The sequence below is a fragment of the Oncorhynchus mykiss genome, chromosome 9, assembly GCF_013265735.2.
Source record: "Oncorhynchus mykiss isolate Arlee chromosome 9, USDA_OmykA_1.1, whole genome shotgun sequence".
Taxonomy (NCBI): Eukaryota; Metazoa; Chordata; class Actinopteri; order Salmoniformes; family Salmonidae; genus Oncorhynchus; species Oncorhynchus mykiss.
Genome location: NC_048573.1, coordinates 77,453,963 through 77,466,218, shown reverse-complemented (window position 1 = coordinate 77,466,218; position 12,256 = coordinate 77,453,963). Strand labels below are relative to the sequence as shown.

The 12,256-nt window shown below is 47.8% G+C and overlaps 1 protein-coding gene across 1 annotated transcript in view; it reads left to right on the top strand.

The window, feature by feature from the left end:
* The window catches only part of LOC110531295 (caM kinase-like vesicle-associated protein), an 89,917-nt gene extending 78,170 nt beyond the window's left edge, over positions 1 to 11,747 (top strand). Inside the window, exons 3-7 of the mRNA XM_036986981.1 lie at positions 1,878 to 2,009; positions 3,387 to 3,461; positions 6,535 to 6,673; positions 9,802 to 9,922; positions 11,668 to 11,747. Coding sequence (XP_036842876.1) covers positions 1,878 to 2,009; positions 3,387 to 3,461; positions 6,535 to 6,673; positions 9,802 to 9,922; positions 11,668 to 11,747 — 547 coding nt within the window. The remainder of the gene's footprint in view (positions 1 to 1,877; positions 2,010 to 3,386; positions 3,462 to 6,534; positions 6,674 to 9,801; positions 9,923 to 11,667) is intronic.
* The last annotated feature ends 509 nt before the right edge of the window (positions 11,748 to 12,256 follow it).

Sequence of the window (12,256 nt, the reverse complement as noted above, 5' to 3'; positions counted from 1 at the left end):
ATGTTTGGGGTTGCTTCTCAGCCAAGGGAGTGGGCTCACTCACAATTTTGCCTAAGAACACAGCCATGAATAAAGAATGGTACCAACACAATCTCCATGAGCAACTTCTCCCAGCCATCCAGGAACAGTTTGGTGATGAACAATGCCTTTTCCAGCATGATGGAGCACTTTGCCATAAGGCAAAAGGGATAACTAAGTGGCTCGGTGCACAAAACATTGATATTTTGGGTCCATGGCCAGGACTCCCCAGACCTTAATCCCATTGAGAACTTGTGGTCAATCAACAAGAGGCGGGTGGACAAACAAAAACCCACAAATTCTAAACAAACTCCCAGCCTTGATTATGCAAGAATGGGCTTCCATCAATCAGGATGTGGCCCACAAGTTAATTGACAGCATGCCAGGGCAGATTGCAGAGGTCTTGAAAAAGAAGGGTCAACACTGCAAATATTGACTCTTTGCATCAACTTCATGTAATTGTCAATAAAAGCTTTTGACACTTATGGAATGCTTGTAATTATACTTCAGTATTCCATAGTAACATCTGACAAAAATATCTGAAGACACTGAAGCAGCAGACTTTATGGAAATTAATATTTGTGTCATTCTCAAAACTTTTGGCCACGACTGTACACTTCCTCAAATTAGTCAGAATTCATTTAAGATTAAAACTGTCCTTAGTTTTGACGTTTTTGTTGAGAAGATTTTTACATCTTACTAATACATTTGGCGATTAGTCTCTCGTTAAATGACAGCGAACACTTCCTTAAAGAATCCCTACTGTTGACCAATCACAGACAAAGGGGCGTAGACTTCGGTTTGCCTTGTGTTCCAAGACCAAAACAAACAAAAACGTTACAAAATGTCATCATGATATACACAAACTTTTCCCAACTTCCTCCCAAAAATGTGGTAAAATATATATGTACTGCATATACAGAGCTTTCAGAAAGTATTCAGACCCCTTCCCTTTCTCCACATGTTGTTACGTTACAGACTTGTTCTAAAATGGATTAAATAAAATGTTTTCCTCATCAATCTACACACAATACCCCATAATGACATCACAATACCCCATAATGACATCACAATACCCCATAATGACATCACAATACCCCATAATGATATGTATTTAATCCATTTTAGAGGCTGTACCGTCCTCAGTTTCTCTGGTTTACTATTTCGAGGTGTTTGGGTAAAATTAACATTTTTGTTCTATTCTATTTTTTGTTTCATTCTATTAACTGCTGACAACATTTCTCTCAAATTAAAATATTGTCATTTAGAGCATTTATTGTTTATTTGCAGAAAATGACAACTGGTCAAAATAACAATAAAGATGCAATGTTTTGTCAGACCTTGAATAATGGAAAGAAAATAAGTTAATTTTTAAACAACACAATACTAATGTTTTAACTTGTTGTCAGTAGTTTATAGAATAAAACAATATCTGCCCTGCAACACCTTTTTCCTTATGATTCATTGTTTTACTGTCTGTTTTGCCATTTATGAATGTGTTAATCATTTAGTTTCTATGGCCTATAGCAGTAAAAGGACAAATTCAATATATATATCTTTTTTTTAATTTTATGTTTTGTTGTTACCTAAAATTCTAAATCAAATTGATAAATTATCCATGGTGAAACAATTCCATATGTTTAGGGTTAGGGTGAAATAGAATGCATCTGTCCTCTCTCTCTCTCTCTCCTCTCTGTCTCTCTCCCTCTCTCTCCCCTCTCTCCCCTCTCTCTCGTTGTCTCACTCCCCCTCTCTCACTCCTCTCTGTCTCTCTCCCCCCTCTCTCTCCTCTCTCCTCTCTCTCTCTCCCCTCTCTGTCTCTCTCTCTCCCCCTCTCTCACTCCTCTTTCTCTCTCTAGGAAGGAGTTCTGTGAGCTGTGTATGGCTAAAGACAGACAGACCAACAAGGTGTTTGTCTGTAAGAAGTTTCTGAAGAAGGACGGGAGGAAAGTACGCAAGGCTGCCAAGAATGAAATCCAGATCCTCAAAATGTACGTGATCCCCTGATGTACAGAGAGACAGACCCCCTCTCAAAATGTACGTGATCCCCTGACGTACAGAGAGACAGACCCCCTCTCAAAATGTACGTGATCCCCTGATGAACAGAGAGACAGACCCCCTCTCAAAATGTACGTGATCCCCTGATGTACAGAGAGACAGACCCCCTCTCAAAATGTACGTGATCCCCTGATGAACAGAGAGACAGACCCCCTCTCAAAATGTACGTGATCCTGTTAAATTAGTCTTTCTTTATGTATCTGAGTGGAAGTAGAAACCCTGACGGAACATTTGAAAGCAGGCTTATCAAAGTACAACTGACGTTTTTTGTTTTCTACATTGATAAAGCCAGTGGGTCCACACACCTGGCATCCCAAATGAAACCCTGTGCCCTGTAGAGTCTACTACTTTCAACACTGGTACAGGGAGGCATTTGAGATGTTCTCCTAAAGCAGGGAGCCATTTGAGATGCAAACCTGTTCTCCGGATCTAAAGCAGACATTAATTTAAAGAAAGAATAAAACCCAGTCAGCAGACACTGTGGTCCTCAGTCCTCAGCCAGCAGACACTGTGGTCCTCAGTCCTCAGCCAGCAGACACTGTGGTCCTCAGTCCTCAGCCAGCAGACACTGTGGTCCTCAGTCCTCAGCCAGCAGACACTGTGGTCCTCAGTCCTCAGCCAGCAGACACTGTGGTCCTCAGTCCTCAGCCAGCAGACACTGAGGTCCTCAGTCCTCAGCCAGCAGACACTGTGGTCCTCAGTCCTCAGCCAGCAGACACTGAGGTCCTCAGTCCTCAGCCAGCAGACACTGTGGTCCTCAGTCCTCAGCCAGCAGACACTCTGGTCCTCAGTCCTCAGCCAGCAGACACTGAGGTCCTCAGTCCTCAGCCAGCAGACACTGAGGTCCTCAGTCCTCAGCCAGCAGACACTGTGGTCCTCAGTCTTCAGCCAGCAGACACTGTGGTCCTCAGTCCTCAGCCAGCAGACACTGAGGTCCTCAGTCCTCAGCCAGCAGACACTGTGGTCCTCAGTCCTCAGCCAGCAGACACTGTGGTCCTCAGTCCTCAGCCAGCAGACACTGAGGTCCTCAGTCCTCAGCCAGCAGACACTGAGGTCCTCAGTCCTCAGCCAGCAGACACTGAGGTCCTCAGTCCTCAGCCAGCAGACACTGTGGTCCTCAGTCCTCAGCCAGCAGACACTGTGGTCCTCAGTCCTCAGCCAGCAGACACTGCGGTCCTCAGTCCTCAGCCAGCAGACACTGAGGTCCTCAGTCCTCAGCCAGCAGACACTGAGGTCCTCAGTCCTCAGCCAGACTTAGTCAATAGAAACCAGTTTGTGTGTCTGAATGCCTCCACCTCTGGCTGTTCCAGGGTCAACCATCCAAACATCCTCCAACTGATCGACACTTTTGAGACGCGGAAGGAGTTCTTCATCATCCAGGAGCTGTGAGTACAGGGTGTCTACTGTATTCATGACCTCCAAGGCTACAGAGTGTCTACTGTATTCACGACCTCCAAGGCTACAGGGTGTCTACTGTATTCATGACCTCCAAGGCTACAGGGTGTCTACTGTATTCACGACCTCCAAGGCTACAGGGTGTCTACTGTATTCACGACCTCCAAGGCTACAGGGTGTCTCCTGTATTCATGACCTCCAAGGCTACAGGGTGTCTACTGTATTCACGACCTCCAAGGCTACAGAGTGCGTTTTACTACGGTGCTCTGCCTCTGTCTGCAACAGAGGAAATACACTATTTTAGCTAGATTAGATATTTACCCTTAATAAAACTGCTGTGTTGGTAACTGCACGCCCACCACTGTGTTCCTAAAGCAGTACTAATGGATGAGTGTTTCTCCTATAGGGTGTAGGCAGAGAAAATAAAATAATAACAATTGTCATCAAAAATCAGCATGAGCTCGCGATGACTGTCAACACACTCACACACACGTTTTACAGCTCATTGGGTTAGCTCTGGGCTCGGAGGGCTCTTATTGGATAACTGCGATTAGTTTATAACAGATTGCAACAGATATGAGACGGGAGGCGTGAGACAGGAGTTAATATTAAAGTAGAGTGACACAGATACAAGCACACTAATGATGATAGAGAGACCAGGGATCTGTTGGACCAGGGGTAATGAGAGAGAGAGACCAGGGGTAATGAGAGACCAGGGTTAATGAGAGACCAGGGGTAATGAGGGAGATACCAGGGATCCATTGGACCAAGGGTAATGAGAGACCAGGGGTAATGAGAGACCAGGGGTAATGAGAGAGAGACCAGGGGTAATGAGAGAGAGACCAGGGGTAATGAGAGAGAGACCAGTGGTAATGAGAGAGAGACCAGGGGTAATGAGAGAGAGACCAGAGGTAATGAGGGAGAGACCAGGGGTAATGAGAGAGAGACCTGGGGTAATGAGAGAGAGCCCTTGGAGCGGTTGGACCAGGGGTAATGAGAGACCAGGGGTAATGAGAGAGACACCAGGGAGCCATTGGACCAAGGGTAATGAGAGACCAGGGGTAAATGAGAGAGAGACCAGGGAGCCATTGGACCAGGGGTAATGAGAGACCAGGGGTAATGAGAGAGAGCCCAGGTAGCCGTTGGACCAGGGGTAATGAGAGAGAGACCAGGGGTAATGAGAGAGAGCCCAGGTAGCCGTTGGACCAGGGGTAATGAGAGAGAGACCAGGGGTAATGAGAGAGAGCCCAGGTAGCCGTTGGACCAGGGGTAATGAGAGAGAGACCAGGGGTAATGAGAGAGAGACCGGGGAGCCGTTGGACCAGGGGTGATGAGAGAGAGACCGGGGAGCCGTTTGACCAGGGGTAATGAGAGAGAGACCGGGAGCCGTTTGACCAGGGGTAATGAGAGACCGGGGAGCCGTTTGACCAGGGGTAATGAGAGAGAGACCAGGGGTAATGAGAGTGAGACCAGGGGTAATGGGAGAGAGACTAGGGGTAATGAGAGAGATACCAGGGGTAATGAGATACACTCATCACTAACTCTACTTGCAGTCTACTTGTGAGCCGTTTGACCAGGGGTAATGAGAGAGAGACCAGGGGTAATGAGAGAGAGAGAGACCAGGGGTAATGAGAGACCAGGGGTAATGAGAGAGAGACCAGGGGTAATGAGAGAGAGACCAGGGGTAATGAGAGAGAGACCAGGGGTAATGAGAGAGAGACCAGGGGTAATGAGAGAGAGACCAGGGGTAATGAGAGAGAGCCCAGGGAGCCGTTGGACCAGGGGTAATGAGAGACCAGGGGTAATGAGACACCAGGGAGCCATTGGTCCAAGGATAATGAGAGTCCAGGGGTAAATGAGAGAGAGACCAGGTAGCCATTGGACCAGGGGTAAAGAGAGACCAGGGGTAATGAGAGAGAGCCCAGGGAGCCGTTGGACCAGGGGTAATGAGAGACCAGGGGTAATGAGACACCAGGGAGCCATTGGTCCAAGGATAATGAGAGTCCAGGGGTAAATGAGAGAGAGACCAGGTAGCCATTGGACCAGGGGTAAAGAGAGACCAGGGGTAATGAGAGAGAGCCCAGGGAGCCGTTGGACCAGGGGTAATGAGAGAGAGAGAAACCAGGGGTAATGAGGGAGAGACTAGGGGTAATGAGAGAGCGACCGGGAGCCGTTTGACCAATGGTAATGAGAGAGAGACCGGGGAGCCGTTTGACCAGGGGTAATGAGAGAGAGACCGGGAGCCGTTTGACCAATGGTAATGAGAGAGAGACCGGGGAGCCGTTTGACCAGGGGTAATGAGAGAAAGACCGGGAGCCGTTTGACATGGGGTAATGAGAGAGAGACCGGGGAGCCGTTTGACATGGGGTAATGAGAGAGAGACCGGGGAGCCGTTTGACCAGGGGTAATGAGAGAGAGACCGGGGAGCCGTTTGACCAGGGGTAATGAGAGAGAGACCGGGGAGCCGTTTGACCAGGTGTAATGAGAGAGAGACCGGGGGTAATGAGAGAGAGACTGGGGAGCCGTTTAACCAGGGGTAATGGGAGAGAGACCAGGGGTAATGGGAGAGAGACCAGGGGTAATGGGAGAGAGACCAGGGAGCCGTTTGACCAGGGATAATGAGAGAGAGACCAGGGGTAATGGGAGAGAGACCCGGGGTAATGAGAGAGAGAGACCAGGGAGCCGTTTGACCAGGGGTAATGAGAGAGAGACCAGGGGTAATGAGATGCACTCATCACTAACTCTACTTGCAGTCTACTTGTGGACTGGGCTCCCGAGTGGCACAGTCCACAAGGCACTGCATCCCAGTGCTTGAGGCGTTACTACAGACACCCTGGTTCGAATCCAGGCTGTATCACAACCGGCCGTGATTGGGAGTCCCATAGGGAGATTTAGATAGGATATGGCCCAGCGTCGTCCGGGTTTGGCCAGACTAGGCCGTCATTGTAAATAAGAATTTGTTCTTAACTGACTTGTCTAGTTAAATAAAGGTTACATTAAAGAACATGTAATGGACTAATAACAAGGTGTGTGCGTGTGCGCGTGCGTGTGCGTGTGTTGCAGGGCTACAGGCGGTGATGTGTTTGACTGGATTCTGGACCAGGGGAATTATACAGAGAGAGATGCCTCCAACGTGATCAAACAGGTTCTAGAGGCCGTATCCTATCTACACTCACTCAACATCGTACACAGGAACCTCAAGGTAGGTCACAGGTAAAACCAAGAAACCTTGAGGAGTCCCTCCTAACATTAAAGCACCCCTCCACACATCTTGCCCAAAGCTCCATTTAGTAAACACAGGGACTATGGTTACATGCACACAATAATATGATTATTGTGAATAGTCCGATTAATATAATAATTTGTTTAAACCGCTTATATTCTTTGCAAGAAGAATGATTTCCCTAGTAATTGATTACATGGACAAATCTAAAATCGGGCTACCTAAAGGGAGTTCTAATCAGGCTACCTAAAGGGAGTTCTAATCAGGCTACCTAAAGGGAGTTCTAATCAGGCTACCTAAAGGGAGTTCTAATCAGGCTACCTCAAGGGAGTTCAAATCAGGCTACCTAAAGGGAGTTCTAATCAGGCTACCTAAAGGGAGTTCAAATCAGGCTACCTAAAGGGAGTTCTAATCAGGCTACCTAAAGGGAGTTCTAATCAGGCTACCTAAAGGGAGTTCTAATCAGGCTACCTAAAGGGAGTTCTAATCAGGCTACCTAAAGGGAGTTCTAATCAGGCTACCTAAAGGGAGTTCTAATCAGGCTACCTAAAGGGAGTTCTAATCAGGCTACCTAAAGGGAGTTCAAATCAGGCTACCTAAAGGGAGTTCTAATCAGGCTACCTAAAGGGAGTTCTAATCAGGCTACCTAAAGGGAGTTCTAATCAGGCTACCTAAAGGGAGTTCTAATCAGGCTACCTAAAGGGAGTTCTAATCAGGCTACCTAAAGGGAGTTCTAATCAGGCTACCTAAAGGGAGTTCAAATCAGGCTACCTAAAGGGAGTTCTAATCAGGCTACCTAAAGGGAGTTCTAATCAGGCTACCTAAAGGGAGTTCTAATCAGGCTACCTAAAGGGAGTTCTAATCAGGCTACCTAAAGGGAGTTCTAATCAGGCTACCTCAAGGGAGTTCTAGCAACCACGTGAAAACAATTTCAAAAGATACCTACATTCCGTTTTTTCCGAACTCACTTCACTCGTTCATAAGAGGGAGGCTTGTGTTACCGGTGTTGGCACATGCTCAGGTCAAACACGCAGCTGGGACAACGACTAAGTTCTTCACGTCCTTATCATTTGAAAGATTGCTCAGAAATCCAGGGGTTTTAAACAGCGTGTGCTAACTTTGATTTTGACCGTACGCCTATTAAGATAAGTAAAGTGTTTACATGACTAGTATGAAGATAAGTGTTTACATGACTAGTATGAAGATAAGTGTTTACCTTACTAGTATTAAGATGTTTACCTTACTAGCGCCGTACTCTGCCTTCTGCCATTGATCGTGGTATGAAGCGGACCAAAGCGCAGCGTGGTGTGAACGCATAATTTAATAGATGACGAAAAAAACAATAAACAAATAACGACCATGAAGCTATCATAAGACCTGTGCTGACACAAGCAACAAACATAGACAATCACCCACAACCCAAAATGACACAACAGGCTACCTAAATATTGCTCCCAATCAGAGACAACGACTAACACCTGCCTCTGATTGAGAACCATATCAGGCCCAAACACAGAAACAGACAAACTAGACATCCAACATAGAATGCCCACTCAGATCACACCCTGACCAAACAAAACATAGTTTGCTTTGTATGTTTCTATGGTCAGGGTGTGACACACCCTCTCTCTCGCCCTCCGGTAAGCACAGGAAGTTGGCGCAGGTGTCCTACCTGGCTTCGCCACACTTCCTGTGTGCCTCCCAACGCAATACATTTTTGGGGCTGACTCTCGGGCTTCCATCCACGCCGCCTTCGCTGCCTCCTCATACCAGCGCCTCTCCGCCTTCGCTGCCTCCTCATACCAGCGCCTCTCCGCCTTCGCTGCCTCCTCATACCAGCGCCTCTCCGCATTCGCTGCCTCCAGCTCTTCCTTGGGACGGCGATATTCTCCTGGCTGTGTCCAGGGTCCTTTACCATCCAACTCATCCTCCCATGTCCCTTCCTCCTTGCGCTGCTCCTGCTGCCGCTGCCTGTCACCACGCCGCTTGGTCCTTGGTTGGTGGGTGATTCTGTCACGATCGTCGTATGAAGCGGACCAAAATGCAGGGTGGTATGTGTTCATGGTGATTTTTTAATTAAAGAAAGCACTGAACCCTGAATACAAACTATACGAAACAATAAACGACTAACGACCGTGACGCTATAATGAGAACTGTGCTGACACAAGCAACTAACATAGACAATCACCCACAAACAAACAGTGAAACCCAGGTTACCTAAGTATGATTCTCAATCAGAGACAACTAATGACACCTGCCTCTGATTGAGAATCATACTTGGCCGAAACATAGAAATCCCCAAATCATAGAAAAACAAACATAGATTGCCCACCCAACTCACGCCCTGACCATACTAAATAAACACAAAACAAAGGAAATAAAGGTCAGAACGTGACAGCCATAATCAGTTTAATCTCTAATTATTAGTGTGCATGTAAACGTGCTCAGTTTCTTTTGGGACACATAGAAGAGAGATGCTGTTACATACACACACACACACACACACACACACACACACATCCCGCTATGCCCTCCGACAAACCATCAAACATGCAAAGCATCAATATAGGACCAAGATCGAATTTCAAGGCTAGCAACACTGAACCATGCATGAGAGCAACAGCTGTCCCGGATGACTGTGTGATCATGCTTTCCGTAGATGATGTGAGTAAGACCTTAACATTTACAAAGCCGCAGGGCCAGAAGGATTACCAGGATGTGTACTCAGTGTCTTCACTGACATGTTCAACCTCCCTGACCCAGTCTGTAATACCTATATGTTTTACAGCAGACCACCATAGTCCCTGTGCCTAAGAACACCAAGGTAACCTGTCTAAATGACTATCGCCCCATAGCACTGACATCTGTAGCCCCATAGCACTAACATCTGTAGCCCCATAGCACTAACATATGTAGCCCCATAGCACTAACATCTGTAGCCATGAAATGCTTTGAAAGGATGGTCAAGGACTCACATCAACACCATCATCCCAGACTCCCTGGACCCACTCCAATTTGCATACCGCCCAAACAGAACCATGGTAAAGATATGAAGCTCTCTGTCTGCTCTAGTGTGTGTGTGTGTGGTGTGTTTTGTGGTTCTACAGTTGGAGAACCTGATGTACTACGCAGAGAACAATCACAACAAAGTGGTTCTGCGGGATTTCTACCTGTCCAAGTTTGAGAACGGTTCCATCACAGAACCCTGTGGAACACCGGAGTACCTGGGTAAGGTACCTCTCGCGCTTCCCCCTCTTTCTGCTCTCCTCCTCTCTGTATTTCCCTTCTTTCCTCCTCCTCCAGTCCTCTATCTACAATAAAGGGAAGCGCAGTCATTCACACCAGAGACTAGTTAATTAATCAGATAAATAATGAGAGCTGGAGAAAGAGAGGAAGGGAAATAAATTAACTGATCAATATAAGAGTGGAAATAAAGGAGGGCCGAAAGAGACGAGAGAGAGGGAAGAGAGAGAGGAGAGAGAGGGAAGAGAGAGAGGAGATAGAGGAGAGAGAGAAGAGAGGGGAGAGAGAAGAGAGGGAAGAGAGAGAGGAGAGAGAGAGAGGGAAGAGAGAGAGAGGGAAGAGAGAGGAGGAGAGAGAGAGGGGAGAGAGAGAGGAGAGAGGGAAGAGAGAGAAGAGAGGGAAGAGAGAGGAGGAGAGAGCGAGAGGGAAGAGAGAGGAGGAGAGAGGGGAGAGAGAGAGGAGAGAGGGAAGAGAGAGAAGAGAGGGAAGAGAGAGAGAGGAGAGAGGGAAGAGAGAGAGGGAAGAGAGAGAGGAGAGAGAGAGAGAGGGAAGAGAGAGGGAAGAGAGAGAGGGGAGGAGAGAGGGAAGAGAGGGGAGAGAGAGAGAGGGAAGTGCGAGGAGGAGAGAGAGGGAGGAGAGAGAGGAGAGAGAGAAGAGTGAGGAGAAGGAGGATGAATACTGATTCATCTAGCTGATGATTAATGAAGTAAGTGTGTTGTTTTACACTCTGTACCCCCACCTCTCCGTCCCCCCCACCTCTCCATCACCACTTAACCTTCTCTCTGTCCCCCCCACCTCTCCGTCCCCCCCACCTCTCCATTACCCCTTAACCTTCTCTCTGTCCCCCCCACCTCTCATCACACCTTAACCTTCTCTCTGTCCCCCCACCTCTCCATCACCCCTTAACCTTCTCTCTGTCCCCCCACCTCTCATCACACCTTAACCTTCTCTCTGTCCCCCCACGTCTCCATCACCCCTTAACCTTCTCTCTGTCCCCCCACTTCTCCATTACCCCTTAACCTTCTCTCTGTCCCCCCACCTCTCCATCACCCCTTAACCTTCTCTCTGTCCCCCCACCTCTCCATCACCCCTTAACCTTCTCTCTGTCCCCCCACGTCTCCATCACCCCTTAACCTTCTCTCTGTCCCCCCACCTCTCCATCACCCCTTAACCTTCTCTCTGTCCCCCCCACCTCTCCATCACCCCTTAACCTTCTCTCTGTCCCCCCACCTCTCCATCACCCCTTAACCTTCTCTCTGTCCCCCCCACCTCTCCATCACCCCTTAACCTTCTCTCTGTCCCCCCACCTCTCCATCGCCCCTTAACCTTCTCTCTGTCCCCCCACCTCTCCATCACCCCTTAACCTTCTCTCTGTCCCCCCACCTCTCCATCACCCCTTAACCTTCTCTCTGTCCCCCCACCTCTCCATCACCCCTTAACCTTCTCTCTGTCCCCCCACCTCTCCATCACCCCTTAACCTTCTCTCTGTCCCCCCACCTCTCCATCACCCCTTAACCTTCTCTCTGTCCCCCCACCTCTCCATCACCCCTTAACCTTCTCTCTGTCCCCCCACCTCTCCATCACCCCTTAACCTTCTCTCTGTCCCCCCACCTCTCCATCACCCCTTAACCTTCTCTCTGTCCCCACACGTCTCCATCTTCCCTTAACCTTGTCTCTATTTCTCTCACTCGCTCTCAATTCAATTTCAATTCTCTCTCTCTCTCTCCCAGCTCCCGAGGTTGTGGCCAGACACCGGTACGGTCGACCGGTGGACTGTTGGGCAGTAGGGGTCATCATGTATATACTGTGAGTGTTCATAGAGGAGTTATAACATGTCGGCTACATACTGTGATGTCGGCTACATACTGTGAGTCTTCATAGAGGAGTAATAACATGTCGGCTACATACTGTGAGTGTTCATAGAGGAGTTATAACATGTCGGCTACATACTGTGAGTGTTCATAGAGGAGTTATAACATGTCGGCTACATACTGTGAGTGTTCATAGAGGAGTTATAACATGTCGGCTACATACTGTGAGTGTTCATAGAGGAGTTATAACATGTCGGCTACATACTGTGATGTCGGCTACATACTGTGAGTGTTCATAGAGGAGTAATAACATGTCAGCTACATAATGTGAGAGTTCATAGTGGAGTTATATACATGGAGGAGGTTTAATATCCTGACCTAGTGAGATATACATGGAGGTTTAATATCCTGACCTAGTGAGATATACATGGAGGAGGTTTAATATCCTGACCTAGTGAGATATACATGGAGGAGGTTTAATATCCTGACCTAGTGAGATATACATGGA